The 19982-nt window shown below is 55.3% G+C and overlaps 1 protein-coding gene across 2 annotated transcripts; it reads right to left on the bottom strand.

Annotated features, from left to right (window-relative positions):
- Window positions 1-231: 231 nt before the first annotated feature.
- Window positions 232-19784, bottom strand: LOC122379030. 2 transcript variants are annotated; one of them, XM_043360882.1, is made up of 15 exons: window positions 19675-19784; window positions 17649-17792; window positions 15498-15645; window positions 15024-15144; window positions 13754-13927; window positions 13095-13247; window positions 12618-12803; window positions 12073-12233; window positions 11357-11460; window positions 6277-10941; window positions 4967-5041; window positions 3945-4418; window positions 2562-2687; window positions 1986-2178; window positions 232-1309 (listed from the first exon to the last, which is right to left on the bottom strand). In XM_043360882.1, exons 2-14 carry the CDS (start codon window positions 17778-17780, stop codon window positions 1996-1998), a joined length of 6702 nt encoding a protein of 2233 aa, XP_043216817.1. In that variant the 5' UTR covers window positions 17781-17792; window positions 19675-19784; the 3' UTR covers window positions 232-1309; window positions 1986-1995. The 2 variants fall into 2 exon arrangements, with proteins under 2 accessions (XP_043216817.1, XP_043216818.1); XM_043360883.1 differs by lacking the exon at window positions 3945-4418.
- Between the last annotated feature and the right edge of the window lie 198 nt (window positions 19785-19982).

Raw genomic sequence — 19982 nt, 5'->3', positions numbered from 1 at the left:
CAAAGTAATCTTACGTAATCTTACGCCGAAACACTTCACCCAAGCTCCCCCCGAAGTTCCATTCCTACAAAGCCCCAGATACACCTAAATTCCTAGTTTCTGCTCTTCGTCAGCTCTGACACCATACGAGGATGCTGACATTTCAAAGATGCATAAACATTGAGTCCGCTCCAAATGTCGACCCAGTCGTTCTGTATGCGACGCCCCGGGCACCCCCGTCCAATACAGTCGTGATATCGGCCGGATGTATTGATAAATGATCGGCAGCACACGTCACAAACGGGCGAACACCGGCCATGCGGGAGTAACAGATACACAATACACGGCAGCGTAGGCTGATCAACTGGCCAGTCGGTTAAACACCGCGCGGCGTAGGTAGACAAATATGGCCGCCGCTGCCGATATTTGTCAGCAGAAACACGCATTTATCGCTATATTTGATTCAAGTTACTCTACCGCGCTTAGCATAACAATTTGCCAAAATACGACATTCAAATCGCAGGACTAGATTGATCATGCGACTTGCATGAAAAATCAAAAGGCCACGGCCCTCCGCCGGCGGCGGTGAGGCGTTCACAGACAGGAGACTGAGTCGCGCAGCGCGGGCGGCCGGAGCGGTCCGGCGCGCCCCATACCCGATCACCACAGCGGGCGTACCGCCGCGTAACAATGCCCAATCAACAGACCGGCTCTGCGCTCACCTGCGCGGACGTCACTCCTCACTGCAATCATATTGCATAGCAAACGAATCGAACACTTCACAGAGAGCACACACAAAGTAAGACGGAAATCCTGAAAATCGGTGGTATGGAAAGGAAAGCAATACGCGCCTCACTCCGGGCGGCGTCGCAATAAAAGCTACGGAAAATGATTCTAATCTCCATCAGTGATAATGTAGGCTACGATCCCCCTACAAACTAGCTGCGACACACGTAAAACACATACATATACAGAATGCAAACGCACCTAGGCTTGCTCCGTTATAAGCCATTTCGTTTGGAGCCGCTGCTTAAATAGAACTCAACCTAATTATTAGTCTTTATCCGTTCTCATTGGCGAGCATTCAGGTAAAAAATTAATGTAGCTTGCATATGTATACGCACTTCAGCAGCGATATAGAGGCAGCACGCGCCACGCCATGTCATGTGCTCGGATGATACAGCGGCAGTTTTTGGCGAAACCTCGGCGGCGTCAGCAGATTGTTTGGCCCGCCGGTATCAGGAGGCACCCGACTCCAGTTGGCTGTCCGGTCCGCCGGAACGGAGGAATCCGGTCCGCCGGAACGGAGGAACCCGGCAACAAGCTCAGGCTGTTGGGAGACGGATACAGAAAGTCAGCGTTTTGGCTTATGCCTGAAACGGACTCTTTCCGCAGTCAGGAAATCGCATGCGAGAGCCTATTCAAATACATGGAAGCACGCTCGCATCAATCGCACGCACCTCCCAGATGCGATTGATGCGGGAAGAATTATAATGTATTTGAATAGCCTCTCGCATGCGATTTCCTGAACGCGGAGAGTTTGTTTCAGCCTTTAGACAGGCAGCGATAGAGCGGTTAGGACGATTTTTATGCGTACATCAGGTTAGCCATAATGTACTGATAGCTTATCCGATTTAATGATAAATCATACTTTGTTACTTAATCATTTCTTCATAACAAAGTCCAATTAAAATCGCTTAACTGGCCAGAATCTTCCATAGGCGGCGGAACGGGGAGGGCACCGGGGCACCGTGCCTCCCCCTTTGAATTTGGCATTTTTACATTAGCCCTATGGGTGTTGCATGGAAAGTATGGGACCAAAAGTCGGCAGTGCCCCCCCCCCCCCTTAATTGAAGGTGTTCCGCCGCTACTGGAATCTTCGATATGGCGAACAGGTCAACTTGGGACTGAACCCCACGTTCTGACTGGGCCTGTATTCCAGGGTCCAGGGACTGGCTAGGACTCCCATCCCTCCGTCACCACCCCCGCCCCCGTCAGCTCCTCACCGTCTCCCTCTCAGCGGAGCGAGCTGGCCGTGTGCTGCTGGATCTCGATTTTCTCCACCGTCATGTCGGGGTTCATGTCGGTGGCCTCCTGGATGGCTCTCCGCAGGGCGGCGTCGTGGTCGACCAGGTCACTGCTGCGGACGGCGGGCGCCCTCTGTACCAGCCGCGACTCGGCCACCGAGCTCGCCGTGTACTGCCGGAGCGGCGGAGGAGGTTGAGGGGTGTCTCGACATACAGGGCCTCTCGGGTGGTCCGGGAGGTGAATGGGCGGCGCGAAAGTGGCTTGTTATAAAAGGGGAGAGGTGAGCGAAGTGTTCGCGGCAACAACTGCCTAGCATAATTTAATAGAGCGCTTGGTATAAGGAACTCAGTCCATCCCACAGAACTCTACCATGTTATGCACATAAGACTTTTAAGTTTTCAACGAAGAATCAGCCAGTGCCACCTCCCTGGCGAAGCAGCTGATACTGACGACGTGATACTGTAAATGGGAATAGCCCTTCCAACTATTTGTCACAATCTGACACAGGCACTTGTTCTGCGGTTTCCCTCACTTAACGTGCGTTCGCGACTCACCTTCCTGGTCTCTGTGGTGACCAGGGGCTCGGCGCTGGCCGGCGGACTGGCCGGCGCACCGCCGCCCACGCCACCCGGGCCGTATTTGACCGCCTCGGTCCGCACGATCGGGTCACAGCCGTCCACCTGCGCACAGGGCGACAAGGCGTCAGAAACAAGAACTTGTAAAACAGCCACGGGGTATGATGGTATTCTGGGGTCTCGGATAAAACAACATTCGCCGTACGATACCGTATTTTTACCGGAAAAGTGATCGCTGGTCACTGAGCTCAAAGGGTCTTTCTGAAGTAAAAGTTCAAGCCATTTTCATACATGGATAAAATTCAGAATTATGCAAAGCAATTAATGTTCATTGGTGTTAGGACTTACGATAGTAAGGTAATGACTACGACTGTCAATTCACTGATGCAGGCAAATTAGGTAAAAATCTGGAGCGTTTTATAATATACGGAAGTTAGTAAAAAGTTAGTAGTAAATATGTAGAACCGTAGCCCACACACACAAACATAAAGCATATTGAACGAGATTATACTTTTTTGTCATCAAGAATTAGGTAAATCTCTCACGCTCCAATCATTGCCTTTATCGTTTGACTATTCCGAGACAACGAGGCAGACCCTTCCCTGATTCTGCTAGAATTGTTTGAGGATCAACACATTCGTGACAAACGTTGATTCAGTAGACATCAAATAGCCCATTGCAATGAAATATATCAAGATTGACGCAGAATTTAAACCATTTCCATATTTTCAACGCTTGTAAAATACCCGAATCGAGACTTTTAGAATAGCATCATTCGATAAGAAAAGTAACGCGTTATGAAATAATACATCTTCAACACCTAGCAGAGCACAGGGAGCACCAGATACGTTGTTACTTGTTACAATATGAATATCAGGAACAAGCCGCATTTGACTGAGAGTGAGACAGCTTCACAGTACGGCACATCATGCCGACCAACAAAATATTTGTGAATTTCTGGCTTCAATTCCATCTGGTATATCAGAGTTTGAACTCCTATAGGAACAACGATTAGTTATATTTGTTCTCAATCCCGTTCTAATTCCATATGATCAGATTATTAGTAAACACAGCGCACCTGGGGTTATCAAGTTAGCTACACGTGTAAGAATCTGTTAGCCTACATGTCACCGTCAACACGTTAACATATGAAAGGCACGCAAATGCCACGCTTCATACCCATGCAGTGCACAATTATACCAGCCACAAGATCTCATCCAACACCGTGCATTAGAACGAAGCGCATGCTGCTGTTTAAAAAAAGTGAAGTTTGAAGCATCAAACCCAGCGATTAGCCACACCGACAGCGACAGATCCCGAGCGAAGGACGCGGCCGGAGCGTTGGTGCCGTGTCGACCCTACCTTTGACGCCGGCGGGGGGTCCCCCGGTCCCGCGGCGGGCACCAGTGGCGGGCGCAGCACCTGGTCCGACTCCAGAGTGCTGTCCAGGTCCACGGCAGCGTCCGCCGGCCGGCCGCCCACCTTCGCGCGCTTCTCGGCTCCCGCCTCCGCCTTCGGAGTCTCCGAGTCGCCGGTCGAGAGCCGCTTCGTGCCAAACTTGGTCAGACTGCCCCCGCGTCGGGACGGCCCGGGCTGCGGCTCGCCGCCGGCGGCCGCCTCGGCGGCGCGCGGGTTCTCCGAGTGGACCAGCGCCTCGCGGGCGCCGGCCAGCTCCGGCGAGTCCGCCCGCAGGCCGGGTGTGTAGCTGAAGGCGCCGGCGGGCCGGCCGGTCGGAGAGACAGAGGAGGGGCGCGCCGCGCGCTCGGCGGCACCCATCTCCACGTGGACGGGGCCGAGCGCGCCGGGCGTGTCGTACTGGAAGTCACGGCCGCCGGTCTGCAGACACCGGCCCAGACATCATCGACGGCAGACGCGCACCGGCGGCGGGCGGCGACAGCCCGCCACGGCCAGCCGCACGTATACTATCCATCCAACGTGCCACCGAAGGCCAGAAGCGATGACCCCACGCCCACCGTGTGCGAAATGCAATTTAACAAAAAAAAAAAAACTTACTGTACTGTGCAATTAAGATGACATTCATCGTGCATCATTTATGTACATTGTAATTCATACCCGTAACGAAAAATCTATTGGCAAAATGAATGGTTCCTACTTAACACAATAAACATTTTTTTTATATATAATCGTCCAGGGGTAAGGGACAAAACACGACTCAACAATATCTGACCTCCGGATCCAGAGCATCGCTGTGACATGCCTCACGGCTATACACCGACAGGTGAGGGGACAACAAAATAAACTGAACAGACATGCTCAGGCAGTGATCCCTCGGCCCCACACCAGGTGCACGGCACGGCAGCAAAGTGACCAGACGGGAAGCCGGACGGACAGACGGCCCCCGGTCGGTGGTCGGCGGTACTTACCGGGGAGCGGGCCCTGCCGGTCCGGTCCGAGTCGGTCTGCATCGGCGGCAGAACGGCCACACCACCCACCGGCCTCTGAGGAATGGGCGACTCTGGTCAGGTCATAGCAGATAGGCAAAGGTGTCTATAAGCAGCCAGGTCAGTGATATATGAACGCGTCTCGGTCTAAAAAAAAAAAAACGATAAAGTTAATGCAGGATAAAATCATCAACAGTGTATGATTATACCAATATTTCAAAAAGTACAATCACGAGAGTAAAGTAATCATTAAAATAAAAACGCACACCATTCAAAAGACCCGGGTTCAAAATTTCTTATTAGGAAACCACTGTAAAAGCTCTAAAGACTAAGCATCGAATAGACAAATCCAATGATTCATTTCGGCCACGGTGTCAGGTAACTATTAACGGTGACACAGGGAACATCAATGTAAGTTAGCGCCGGTATAATCCGAACATGCAGCATACCAATATGCAAAGGCGCACAACATATACCTATCCACTTATCGCATAGAAGCATCACAAAAGCCACATGCAAATCATGCAAATACAGGCCGAGGAGACATCAGTCAGTGAAGCAAGGCACGCCACAAAAACATTTGGGTATCCTTACCTTTTGGCTGAGCGCCCTTCGCGAACACCATGGAATGGAAAACCCACAACGTTGGAATAGGAACGACCAACGATACTCGATACAACAGCATCAAAGACCAGAAGCAGCCAACGGCAGTAATGTAGATGATCACCGAGGCCGAAACACAAGTGGAGAGTCACGGACAACAGCGAAGCACCCGACGAGAATCGTGTCTGCAGGACACGTCGACCAGTGGACGAAACACGGACGGACCGCGGGAGGCTGGGCGGAACCGAAGACAAACCAGCGGCGGCAAAGCGGGCCACGAAAGGTCCAAAAGCGGCTGGACGGACCAAGGGCAGTCCAGCAGCGGCAAGACGAACCAGAGGCGGATGGACAAACCAAAAACGGACCAGCGTCTGGACGCACCAGGGACAGATCAAAAGCGGTTGGACGGACGACCAGCGGCAAAGCGTACCATAAATGGACAAGCGGTGAGGGGACGGTCCACGAACTAGCCACCGGCGGCTAGGGGGACACGGACGGACACCCAGCGACTTGATAGACTACCAGCAATGGCCAAATAGGCCATAGACGGACCAGCGGATGAACGGACCACGGATGGACCAGCGATAACAGCACCGATCCCGGACGGACCTCGGACGGGCCTGAGGCGGTAGCTGGACGGACGACAAACGGACAACAGCCCCAGACGGATCCTCGGACCCCGGCCACACCTTATCAAACTGATAGCCGGCGCGGCTGCGGCTGCGACTCTGCTGCAGCGGGTGGGTGCGCGGCGGCAGCGGCGGCGCGTCGTTGGCGTAGATGGGCTCTGCTGGCGCTGCGAACTCGGCGCTCGGCAGCTCGTACACCACGGTACCGGGCGGCGGGGGCGGAGGACGGCTGTCGGCCAGGCGGCGGGCCTCGTACACCGTCGGCTGGCCGCTCGCTGGCGACCAGGCGCCGCCGTACGCACGGGCGTCCGGCGGAGCCCGCGGAGACGAGGCGTCACGATCGTACGGCGGCCGGCTACCCTGGTCGTAAGGCTGACTACTCTGGTCGTAAGGCTGGCTACCCTGGTCGTACGACTGAATACCCTGATTGTAAGACTGATTACCTTGGTCGTAAGGCTGACCCTGATCATACGGCTGGCTATTCTGATTGTAAGGCCGGCTGTCCTGATCGTACGGCTGACTGCCTTGGTCGTACGACTGACTGCCTTGGTCGTAAGGCTGACTTCTCTGATCGTAAGCCTCCTGGTCATAGGGCCTGCTACCCTGACCATAACGCTGGCTTCCGTGATCGCAGGGCTGACCCTCCTGGTCATAGGACTGGTAAGACTGGTCGTAGGAGCTGTTTTGGTCGTAGGACTGGTTGAACTGGTCCGGGGTTGGAGTGCCCCGGTGGTAAGTCCAGCTGCCCTGATCGTTGACTGTCGACTGACTGTCTTGCTCGTACGACTGGCTGCCCTGGTCGTAAGAGACGCTTTCCTGGTCATAAGAGTGATTTCCATGGTCATAAGGGCGGCCATTCTGATCATAAAACTGGTTGCCCTGATCGTAGCGCTGGCTTCCCTGCTCATAAGGCTGGTTTCCGCTGTCATATGGTCGTCCGCCCTGGTCGTATGAAGTCTTCATGCTCAGTTGTTGCGGCGAATCCCTATTACGTCCGACGTACTCCTGCTCTTGTCCGAACGGCACCAGAGTCGGCAGTCGCTGCTCGTAGGCGGCGGCCGGCGCCGGCTCCATACCGTACTGTTCCGACACGGACCCACTTCTCCCCAGCGGCGCGGCGGCCGACGGCAAGTTGTATACAGACGACAGCGTGGTCGGACGCTCATACGACGGTGCCATGGCGGGCACGGTCGTCTCCTTTTCATAACGCGGGTGGATGGCGGCGGCCGACGGGGACTCCAACTGGTACACGCTACTGTACTGAGGGACGGCGTCCACAGCGGGGAGCAGCCGCGGCGGCGGGCAGTCGGGCCCGGCCGGCCGGCGGCGGGACTCCTCAGGCCGCAGGGCCGGCGGCGACGACCAGGAGGACACGGAGCTGGGCGGCGGGGAGACAGGGGTCAGGAGCGGCGCCTGAGTCACTGGAGGCGGCGGCTGACTCGGCAGGGGCGGCGGCGGCTCAGTGGGTGACTCGGCAGGCGGCTCACTCAGCGGCAGCGGCGGCGGCTCGGAGGATGGAAGTGCCGGGGGTTCCACACTGAGTTCTGTCGGTGGCAGAAGTGCTGGTTCCGCTGCAGACTCCGTCGGTGGTCTAGTCAGCGGCAGTGGCGGCGGCTCGGTTGAAGGCAGTGGCGGTGGCTCCGTCGGCGTCTCGGCCGGCGGCGGCTGGTGGGACGCCGTCTGTGACTCCGCCCCGGTGCCGGTGGCCGGGTGGTGCTCCTCCCGTCCGTCAGACACGCCGGGCGGCGCCGGCGGCGGTCGGCTCGGCCGCGGGTACACCAGCGGCGTGTTCAGCGCCTGCTCAAACGGCGGCGGACACTCGCCAGAGATGAGGGAGCCGCGCACGTCAAACGAGCCGCGCTCGGAGGGTTCGGACCAGCTGAGGTCGCCGGCGTGCGTCACCCCGCCGAACACGGCCGGGTTGGCGCCGGGCGGCCACAGAGGCGCCGGCTCCGTCAGAGCCGCCGCCGGGTCGTCGCTGTCAGCCGGCGCCGCCTCCGGCTCCAGCGCCGAGTCCCGGCTGCGGCCACTGTTGGCGCCCGTCAGGATGGACAAGATCCGTCCGCCGGTGGTGAGCAGGCCGGGCTTCTTGGCCGGCCGCTGGCGCACCTCGCTCGGTAGCAGCTCCGGGGCGCCGACACTGACCTCCGGCCGCGCCACGGTGCGCGAGTACAGACTCTCAGCCATCTGATCATCACCGTCCAGCACCGGCTGGCTATCACCGAGAGATCCGTCCGCCAGGGGCACCACAACTGGCCCCTGCTGGTCGTCCAGCGATGTGACGCTGCGTACCACACCCAGCTCGTCGCCGCTCTTCTTCTTACGGAACAGGGCCGGACTCTTCCAGAAGGGTTTCTTCTTGTCCTGGGAGTTCTTCTCACTCAGATTACCGAGCGACTTTGCCATACGCATCTCATCTTCGCCAGTTGTTGCCTTTGAGTCGAAACTGTCTCTTCTCTTCGAAACAGCTTCATCTTTGTCCTTTTTCGGGAATAGATGCCAGCTTTTGCGTTTGTCACGTTTTGTCTCCGCCTCGGCGAGCACGGGTTCGGAGCCGAACGCGGCCGTCTCCATATGTTCGGGCGCCTCTCCGGCGGCGCGCGGGTCCTGCGCGGCCCCATCCTCCTCATCGGTATCGTCCTGCGGCCGGTCGTGATGAACCTCGGCTCGGAACGACTGCCTCTCCGGCTCGCGGCGCGAGTCCAGTGCCACTGGTGCCGCTGACAGGCCCGCCGTGCTCTCATCGGCGGCCGTGACGACACTCTCCTCGGCAGCGGGCGGGAGCGGCCGCTGCCAGCCGCTCGGCTCGGCTTCCCCGGCTCCCGGAGCGCCCGGCCGCTCCGCCGGGCCGCCGCCGCCGCCGCCGTCCCGCACCAGGGCGCGCTCAGCCGCCTCCACGTCATACACCTCGTCGATGGAGTCGTCACTGATGACGCCGCCAGTGGAGAACGTCTCGTCGGCCGGACCGTCGTCGACGCTGAGCTCGGCTGGGGCCGGCTGTCGGCTCAGGGAGTCGTCAGGAGCCTCCTGGGAGACGACAGGAGGCAGCTGCTCCTCACCCGACACGGGCCGCTTCTTGGGCGGAGCGGGGAACAGCGAGAGGAACATCTTACTGACGCCGTCAGACTCCTTCCCCAGCTTGGCGGCCTTCTTTTCACTCTTCTTCTCCTCCTTTTCCTTCTTCTTTTCTTTCTTTTCGTCTTTCTTTTCCTTCTTGTCGTCTCTTTCCTCCTTATCGGTCTTCTGTTCGTCCTTCTTTTCATCTTTGTGGCGTTTGGGGCTTTTATCTGTACCTTTCCAGAACCGCGAGAGGCCCGGTTTTCCGCTGTGTTTGCCGGCCGGACCGGAGAGCTGCGGGTCTGAGAGGTGCTGCTGCTCGGCGAGCTGTGACCCCGGCTGCTGGTGCTGCTCTCCCCACATCGACCCCGAGAGGGGTCTCTGTTGTTCGGCCGGCCTCGGCGCGGCCATGTGGGTCGCAGCCATCGACACGGGCCGCCGGCCCTGGCGGCCGCGCTGTCGACCCGCGGACGGCGCCCGCGGCGGCAGAGCTGGCGCCGGCCCGCTGTCCACCTCAGATGTCGGCTCCAGCTGAGCCACCGTCGGCGGCGGCGGTGCCATCTCAGTCGGCGCAGCCTCCTGAGGTTTGGGAGGCAGGTGCTCTGGAGTTGGCGCTCTCTTCGACGGCTCAGCTGCAGACTCCGGCTGCGTTGTAATCATCTGGGGCGGCGTTTGTGCTGGAGCTGCCTCGCGCGCTTTAGCGGGTACGTGCTCTGGTGTCTGGGTGCCGGACGCCGGTGTTGGTGGCTGCTCGAGCTCCAGACCCTCTGGCGGTAGCTCCTGACTGATCTCTGGGGGGCCGCCCCTGCGGCGGCGGCGACGGCGGCCCGACTGACCTCCAACTGACCCCAGCGAGAGGCCGGCGACGCCTCCGGACTGCCGGTGTCGCTGGCCGGGCGGTCCGGCTGGCGAGGCCACCTTCCCACCGCCGTCCGAGGAGGTACTGGGCGGGCGGCGCCGGCGGCCGGCCGGTCCACCCACGGAGACGCCCTGGACGGGCAGTCGCGGCGGTCCGGCGCCCCAGGAGCGGCGGCGCCGGCCGCTGGAGACGGCCACCGGGCCGCGCACGGGCCCCACACCTCCTCCTCCTCCGCCGGCTCCCTCGGGTCGCGACACGTCCGCTCCCTGCACGGCCACCATGGGCGCGCCGCCCGTCACCAGCGTGAAGCCGCGCACTGCCGAGCCCAGCTGGGGCTCATCGCGAGCCACCACCGCCGGCGGGGGCCATTCGTCCTCAGCCGCGCGGCGCCGACGGCGGCGGCGGCGGCGGCGCCCCGTCTGCGGCTGCGGCGGCAGCTCCGGCAGCGACAGCGTCTCGTCGTCGCTCCACGGCGTCCGGTACGCGTCGGCAGTCTTGACGGGCACGGGCGGCGGTCCGTCGGCGCGCTGGGGCCGCTGCCAGGTGACCGCGTCTCCGGCGGCCCAGTGCAGCGCCGGCTGAGAGGCGGTCAGCACCGCCGCCACGTCTCGCGGCTCATCCTCCGGCCACCACTCCTCGCCGAGCGCGTGGGACGAGTCGTAGCGGCGGTCCGGGCGGCCCGCGCGGCGGTGCACGCCCGCCAGGTACGCCTCCGAGGGCGTGCGGGCCGCCAGCCGCGGCAGAGACTCCTCACTGCCCGACAGCGACCACTCCGAGTCCGAGAGACTGGCGGCGCGCTCCCGACGATCCTGCACGATAGGGGATGTTAGTGCGAGATATGGCCATTAGGGACTGGGAGCGAACGTTTGCTGTCAGGCGACCATGCGTTAGTGTGGTACATGCAAATTAATCAACATGCCTGGGCTTATTCAAATCGTGTAATTATAGCGCTGCCGTGAATTTTAACTCATTAGCTTGCTATGATAGCATAACATGCAAATGTTTTATTTATTGTTAGACATTAAAGTATGCTGGTCTGCTTCCTCTTCACAAAGTTAAAAAACTTTAAAATGAGTCTGAATCATGCACGTGCTATTTCAGTCACCACATCAGCCAGTCTACAGCTTGGTCTCTGCGCGTGCTACTACTAGATAGTTCGCCACCATATTCAGGACAGGTGACAACTAGCCGTCCGACTGCAGGGCACTATCAACCCGTACTCACGCCCCGCTCCTTGGGCGGCGGCTGGTGGTTGGCGGGCGCGGTATTCTCCTGCTGCAGCGCCGCCGACTTCCGACTGTGGCCATCGCCGTCACCGCCCCGGACAGCTGTCAAACGGCGCGTCGATTAGATACGGGGGGCGGGCTGATAAAGAATCAATCTGGGGATCCTTCGCCGAATTCAGACTACCCGTACTCGACTCAATATGATGGCCTTTATTCACGCGTGATCCCGTGGCGATTACAGAAGCCGTAATCGCCACGCCATATGTGGAAGGCTTTTGGTGTCAATACATACATACATACATACATACAAACTATGATAAAGGTGCCGTCTCTTTTTTTTCGGAGAATCCAGGTATTGAATGTCCGTTTCGGAAACAATGCAATGATACCAATGAACTGACTATGGCTTGGCGTCATAAAATTATGACAACCAAATTCACCGCTAAAAGCGTCGTCGTCCTCCCCATCGTTCCTAAACCCTTTGCTTTCGGAGGTAGACGTTCCCCGGCATAAAAGCCGGGACACAGTTCAAAACACAGGTGTTGTGTTTAATCAAGCGAGCGGTTACGGGAAAGTATGCCGGATCAGGCCGTCAGGAACACAAACAGACCGGACCGGGACTACTCCCGAAACAGAGACCACCCACGGATCCGGTCAGTAGGACCACTCACGGACCAGGACGGGACCGTGACTCCCCGGACCGGGGCCACTCACGGTGCGCTCCGCCGGCGCTCCAGGATCGCTGGAACTGCGGCGCCGGTCGGTCCAGCTGCTGGGCCCTCAGCCGGGTCTGGTATTGCGTGAGGCCAGAGTACCGGAACTGGGAGCCGAGCCGCGGCAGGCTGGAGCGGCGCGGCGCCTCCGGGGCCATCAGCCTGTCGCAGCACAATCATGAGATGAGTTACATCAATGCAGTGGGCAGTACAACTTTACTACGATATGTGATCAGCAACAGGGGATGTATCTAGAGAAAACAGCGGAGCGACCACAAGAAGAAAAAACGATGACTGAAGTGTTCCAAGTGATTGGCTGTTCCGACATTCCCTAGCAAATGACTTCCTCTTACCCCACTAGCTGTCCCCTTGGTCAAAAAGTCTCAGATTATGCTCCGGACAAAGCATCTCTCACTGCAATGCGCTGCCAGCTTCATTCAATATACCCGGCTGCCAGCTCCCTAGCCCGCGGAGACACCGCAGTAACCGGATACGTTGGTTTTGGTTTCGTGTGCACGGTCTAGCCATAAAGGCTCCAGTACGAACCTGAAGAAGGTGTGGTGCTCGACGCACGTCTTCCACAGCTGCTTGGCCTTGGCGGGGGTGTTCAGCCGGAACCCGATGGTAGTTAGCTGACGCTCGAACTCGCCCGGACGAACCTTGACGTAAAAGTTGTGACGCTTGTAGGAAATCTTCAGAATCTTGGGCCATGCGAACCTGTTTATACGCAGCCTGAAAATAGTAAAACTTCGTGAGCGAAGCATGAGCAGAAACTAATTAGTTTGATACCTTGCATAAATGCAAGGTATCAAACTAATAAAATCAGGTACAGTCGACCACAACTGATAACAACGTAATAATAATGTCTACTATCCAATGCCGATTTCTAAATTCTACCACATTTAAATGACGCCAGTACATGAATTGGCGCACTGCAGCGAGATCAAACCACAGCCAGTGAGCTCCAAAAAGTAGCCCTCAAAGGCCAAGAGTCAAGAGCTGAAGTACAATGGACGGCCTCACCTGTCCCTGAAGACCATTATTCCGGAGGCGCACACGCCCAGCATGATCTCAAAGTTCTCCGAGTCTCGGGCCGGGTGCAGGGCCACGCCATACATGGCCAGCTTCTTGGCGTTCTCCAGGTACTGTAGCTCGGCCTCGGCCGGTGTCAGGCCCCTGTGAGTGTGGCACAAGTGAGTCGGGGTTTAGAACGTCAGATGTTCTGTAACAGACATCTGAGGGCGTCAGGCCCCTGGAACCGCAGGCCAGTCGGAGTTCAACACGTCACGTCAGGTGATGATACACACATTGGTCGGCGCCAGGCCTCTGTCACAGACAGGTCAGGGTATGCTGTATAGTAAGTCGGAAATGTCGGATCCTGCCAGCGTCAGACCTCTGTCGTCACAAACCAGTCGGCTTATGTGTCAGACAGTCTCCCCGGCTGACCTCTGTTCCACCCAGTGTTAAGTCCAAGTTCTATCGGTCCGGTCGTGGAATAACGCACCAAGTTGTAGCCCAACCACACACTATCCTTATACCTCATGATAAAGCAGAGCGATATCAAGTGACTAGGCTGATCTGATCCTGTCATGTAACACAAGGTACCCCAGCGCAGACCCCAAGAAACCAAACAGCTGCTGTGCTAACGACCGGAGCACACCAAAGACCCCACACCGTCTCACCTGAGCGTCTTGTGCAGGTGCGCCACGCGCTCCTCCAGCTCGGGCGTCTGATTGGGCGCCAGCTGGAAGCCGGAGAGGTAGCCGGGCCGGTGCTCGGAGGGATCGTAGTCGCCCAGCTCCGACTGAACCAGGAACGAGCCGAGCATGGCGTGCGTGACGAATGAGCAGGGTAGGCTGCGGAGCAGAGCAGATACGTCAGCTGACAGCTACTGAACGGACGGAACGGCAGGCCGCCCGGGCCAGGCCACCCTGCTTCACGGCACACTGCTAGCGGCTACTAGCGCAAATGGCGCACCAACTGCAGCATTCCGTTGCCATGGAGGCATCAACAAACTCGGACACTTCAATATTGAATGACGCCATCAATTAAGTAGATAAAGTTGACGTTTGAACGTCTCCAAAAGCGTCAACTTTAACTTCTAAGCTGATGACGTCACTCAAGATTGCGGCAATTATGCACCAAAATTGCCCCAATGCGGCAATAGTTAGTGCGCCATTTGCGCTAGTAGCCGCTAGCAGTGAGCCGCGAAACAGGGTCCGGGACAGACAGTATCACATACGGAATAAACGGAACGGCAAGCTGCAACAGAGCCCGTCCGAAGAGATAAAATAGACGGCGTGGATTAGTGGAGAAACGAGCACGACTGGCTTGTGTCTGTGAGTTTCAATAGATGTCAGATACTGGACCAAACAGTACGATACACTTAATCCCAGAGAGTAAGGTCGGAGAAGACGTCACAAAAAGTACGAATTACTACGACGAGCAGTCGGAATGGAACAGACCGGATCACAAAATGGAGTAGGCTGAGAGCGGCATTTGGTCGCTTGTTTATCCAACTGAATGGAGCGAGTCTATTCCAAAGGCGTCCGCAGGAAGGAATTCATTACAGCAGATTTGTTGAAGCGGAAACAAATCGGTTAGTGGGGACTGGAAGAAGCGCAGTTTATGGCGCTGCGCAGTGCGCAGGGTCATGCGGAACCCTCAGTTGTGCCAGTCTGAAATGTCTTGGTGGCAAAAGCAAACAGTACAAACAAAGTCGAGTTGTATTTCGATTTATTTACGACTTCGCCCCCACACCTTGGTCATTTTCTTTTCAGAGGGTGTGAAGAGAGAGTGAGAATACCGCCAGCTCAATAGGCACATACTTGAGTTTATTTGGGAGATGAGGTGAGGGGTGTGAAAAGTGAGGTGCGTGAAAGGTGAGTTGTACGATAAGTGAGATGTATGATAGGTGAGGAGCGTGAATCTGGGATGTGTCCGTCGACTCACCTGCCGGTGATGATGTCATCCCTGATCTGCAGACAGAGCTGGTAGCGGGTGATGTCCTCGGCCAGCTGGCTCGGGTCCAGTGGGTAGAATTTGACCACAAACCGCAGCTGGCACGGCTCATCTGGAAAGCCCGGCCGGGCGCAATTAATAACTCTGATATAGCTAAGGAAAATAAACATTCCCGAATGAAAGCAATATAGGTCGCTTGGTATTCTGTAATTGTGAAAAAAAATGAACGGCTATCCAATTTCAAACTTTAAGAGTTCATGAGAGCTCGAACTAACTACAATACCTACCGTCTAGTCTCTGAGCTAAAACGTATTATGCATGCAGTACTCAATGATTTGTTGAGATTTGGCAGAATCCGGCCGGCTGCACCAAACCATAAACACACGGTTATGACGGAACGGGGACTCCGCAGTTCACAGACCCTTGGCGGGTGGATGCTAAAACTCTATCAGCGATTCAACCCACCTTTGATCTGCTTCTTGACGGGTTTGTCCATCATCAGCCAATTCCGATCCGCATGTTTGTCTTTGTAGACGAGGCCGAAATAGTCCTTCTCCAAGAGGTCCAGATGTGCGGCGACCTCATCCAGCACATCCTGGCCGGTTGTGTTCTTCTGCGGGGTACATGACAACGATGGACGTTTGAAACCAATCACAGGAAGCAAGGAAGAGGGATCGATTCATTCACATACTAAGGCCACTAACCCACTAATCTTCACTCGTCGCATTTGCCGCAACCAGCCGCATGTGCTTTATCAGTAACTTACTGCATAGCTTACCGATCCGTGTAATTTGAAAGCAAGGCCATTTAACTTGCAAGAATATCGTAGCGCGTGTGAAGAGGCGTGTGATTCACAACATAACTCAGTTATCGGTGAGTGTGGTGCCCGGTCCGTATCGGCTGATACGGCCCTGAGCTCTGAGTCAAAATAAACAGATAGGTTACTAAAGCATGACGCCTAGAAGCGAGAGCTCGTATCGTGTTTCTATCCGTATCTATACGGAAAAGTGATACTATAGCTGGTCATTCGCTGCGCGTTTGATTATCTTTCAACACGTATAGGCGCAGGGAAGCAGGGACACAAGAGAGTGGGTCGTTGCATGGTGGTGGCATGATGGACGCCCACGTTCATAAAAAAATGTTGCATAGACGGAAACTTTTTACTCCAGATATACAACTCTATTTCCCCATTGCAAAGAAGTAAAAACGCTTAGGCAATAACACTACTGAAGCCACAGAAATCGATTCTGATGGCACTTAACGAGCTGAAATCGATTCCAGTTCAGCGGAATCCAGTTGGACAAGTCTGCTCTCGTCCAAGCGGAAGGCATCCCAGTTCGGGGAAAGCGACATATCGCCCGACAACCCGAGCTGACTCCGGCCATTTGACCCAGCCGGAGCTTTACAGTCGGACCAAGTCAACTGGCGGGCGCCTGCTCTGAGGGCGGGCGGGCTGAGCCGGTCCGAGCGCGGGCACCGGGCCCCCTCCGCCACGCCCAGCTCTCACTCAGGGATACCCGTCCAGGACAGCCGCCCCAAACACTGGCCAGCATACAATTTGAAGAAACGGAAACGGAAACGCACAGGGGGCTTGGGACTGCACTTTGTACTTTGCGTGATGCTGGGAAGGATTTCGACACAAACGCTGATGATTCGCATTAACAATGACGCAAACAGGCCTCAAAGGTGATCGATCAGTTGTTGACCTTTGCAATCTCTGCTGCGTACCTTGGTGCAGTCATGACGCAAAAATGACTAAGTATAGTTCCGTGAAGCCATTCGTGCATACGACATTTCAAACCACGCATGGTTGCGCTACGGACGGAGCTGGGCGGGGCTAATGAAGTTGCCGGTGTTATTTCGTTCACACTGAAAACAATAACTGACAAGGGGACACCTGCACGCGAGTGAGACCGTGCGGCGCCGTTCGGCACATCTCCTACGCGCGGTTTGACGCCGTAGCCCAGTTATCGGCGCCTTATCGCAGGTGAGAGTGCCGGCTATCGCTGCGGCGCGCCGTATCGGCACCAGTGCAAACAAAGGTAACGGCGTGTCGCCGGCGAGCGTTGCAGGTGCTCGCGGGGCAGACTCGGCCGGCTCGAGCTCATACAGCGCGGCGCCAACGCCCACCAACAGGACCGGGGCTGACTGACTCTCTGCGATCTCACCCGGCCGTGATCGAAGAAGAAAAAATCCTTAAAAAAAACTCTATACAGAGTAGGTGTGCTTCCATGAATGGCACATATACTTAGCACTTAGCAGCAGTGTTTGATGTTTATTGCGCCGGTCGAAAAAGATGGAGTTGCAAGGCCGCAATGCAGCCTTAGCAAATGTCGGGCTATTTTAAACCCACTATCTCTGAAATATGCAGCCCGTGCTTCATTAGAACTTGTAAACAATGTCATATTTGGATCAAGACCATCTGTTGTAGGCTAGGTTATCTGGATGTATCTCCGTAATCAAGAGCTCTCAGACTAAAGATGACGTTTCGAGCCCGGGTAACGATATGAACAACTATCAGACAAAGAACATCGACCGCACAAAAGTTTGTCTTTGTTCAAGAAACTTTTAGCTCCGGACTAATTCCGACTTTCAGGAGCCATGCACAGCGCTTACCCCGATGTGACAGTCTAGAAGTGTGCCATCCAGTAAGGTGACCTGCGCCAGCGTGGTTTTCCCTTTGCCGGCCGAGTGCGACACAGACGATTTTCCATTTTCTTTGGTGATTTGGGATGCCCCCATCACCATGGTTCACTGCGGCTGCAAAAAAAAGAAGAAAACATCAATAGCCTGAAGAACCCATCGCTAGGGTTGCCTCGGCTGGCTAACGATATGCAGTCTGGAGACGGAGGGACGTGCAGTTTCAAAGTAAAATATGAGTTTTGCTTGTCATTTTTTACTAGGTACGCAATCAAAACGGTGATACAGTCATAAAGGATACAAATCTTAGCATTGCCTGCCTAAACACTGCCCTTCCGAAATGATATGACATGTGTGATTCATGCCAAATCGATCGCAAATGACATTCATTGCAAGCGCGAGACGCATACTCTATACCAATGTGCCCTTGACAGCCGTTGACTACGTGCCTTACGGAATGCTTTCAACAATGATGCTTATCGGTCCTCGAAGAGTTTCTCAGATTTCCAGAACCAGTCACGGGCCGAATCTGACACCGCCCTTCCCCCGGAGATGAAATCCGATACCCTCTCCTCGGTCCCCTCCCATCCCCCCTGCCATCCATGCTACAATGTCAGTATCGAATGGCCCCGGGAGGGGGGGGGGGGGGGCGATCGGGGCAGGAGAGGCTGGAACGGGAACGCCAACGCCGACCAGGGCCGGAGGGAGCAACAACTAAAACGTGGGTGGGAATGGCATACCAGATACTAGCAGCGCATGCGTGGCACCGGAGATAATACTCTGGGCCCAGGGGACCGTTATACAGAAACCAACCGGAAAACTATCTGCCATAAGCATTTGTATCATCCCATTTGATCCTTTTACCATCACCAGATCTTTACCGCCGATCTATCGAAGCTAAATGCGGCTGGCAATAAAAGGGGGTATGGCCAGGGATTTTTGAAGAGCACAAACTACCCCTGGTAGCTTCATGGGGAAACATGGGAACTGCTTATTAGCACCCAGCATTATCTAATCTTTGCTCAAATAGGTGCATGAAATCATGAATTTATTCATACAACCCTGGCAAGGTCCGTTTAGTTTTCACATGTTCAACTTTAGCCTGACATTGTACATGGCATTACTTATGTCAGTTGAGAGAACTGAGACTTTAGGCCATCATAGTTTTACCTCAACATCCAATCAAATTCAGCTGATGAGTAAGAAGAGACACCAATGACATCAGAATGAGCTGCTTATCCAGTAAGGTAGGTAGCCCATGCAGCATAACATAGCTGAAACAGCTTCCTGATCTCAGTAAGTCTGACCAGTGACCTGACCAGTAACCTTGAGCCAAGGTCAACACTTGGCACCCAAGCCAAGTTGACTTCCTAAAGGGACAAGCCAGTGGGTTTAGATGGTTCACAGAAGACACCCCGACCAGACTGCAAAATTCTCAGACTGCAAAATTGACAGGATCACATTACTGCAGGGGTATTCAACCAGTGCACTGTGCAGTGCAGTTCTACATACTATGGTGCTGAATATGCAGGTTCTGAGTGAACTGGTACCTACTGGGCCTAGTATGGTAGAAAAAGAATGGTTTAAAATTCGGCATTAAATTGCATGTCTCATTTGGTGCAAGCTGGTTCGCATTTCCTCTCCATCTCACCATGGGCGTAGGAGCCTCACGAAAAGTGGGGAGGGGGGCAGTGAAACATCAACCTCAGCCTGGTTGCTGTGGGCCTCTGTTAATTCATTGGGCACCCTAGCCAGTGATGCTCATGAACTCTATTCATATTAATTAGTAATTACTACGCTTTACAGTCGAATCCACCTCAACCCCGATTCTGATTCAATTTCAATTTCAGGTGACGCCCATCGGTCCCAGTCTCCGCTCACTGCGTAGAGCACCGTCCCACCTCGAGAGGAACTCAATAAACGTGACTAAAACCAGCAGTAAGTGCTCAAGTACATTGATCTTCAATAAATAAAAGAGGTATTAGAAAGAAACTATACCAACCGTCGTAATTGAAGACCGATCCGCTTCAAAAAGTTCTTTTCGTGAGTCCACACCACTGGTGTCCACACACTCGTAAACAAAATTGCTGACGCCAAGGTATATAAAATACTGCTGACGCGATACAACAGACTGGCTCAACATTCGATAGCTGTGGCTTGGAAAGCGCTGCCATATGAAGGAAGTCACTGAACGGATAGGAGACGGTTCATGATTTATTTTTCCCTCACTTTGAGTCAGAATTGATTACAAACTGCTCAATTAAACTTTTTCAGCATTTAAGTCCTTTTGCCATTTATTAAGGATCTCTT

This window comes from Amphibalanus amphitrite, unplaced genomic scaffold (genome assembly GCF_019059575.1).
Source record: "Amphibalanus amphitrite isolate SeventyFive unplaced genomic scaffold, NRLGWU_Aamphi_draft 000070F_arrow, whole genome shotgun sequence".
NCBI classification, from domain to species: domain Eukaryota; kingdom Metazoa; phylum Arthropoda; class Thecostraca; order Balanomorpha; family Balanidae; genus Amphibalanus; species Amphibalanus amphitrite.
The sequence above is the reverse complement of the archived record's forward strand: the minus strand, read 5'-3'. Positions and strand labels throughout refer to the sequence as shown.

Excerpts from the sequence above, each read along its gene's own strand:
- LOC122379030 (XM_043360882.1), bottom strand. The coding sequence starts at position 17,780 with ATGGTGATGGGGGCATCCCAAATCACCAAAGAAAATGGAAAATCGTCT. Across the intron at positions 10,942-11,356 it reads CGCCGCCCAAGGAGCGGGGC|GATCGTCGGGAGCGCGCCGC; the intron begins GTGAGTACGGGT and ends CCTATCGTGCAG. Across the intron at positions 2,179-2,561 it reads TCACCACAGAGACCAGGAAG|TACACGGCGAGCTCGGTGGC; the intron begins GTGAGTCGCGAA and ends CCGCTCCGGCAG.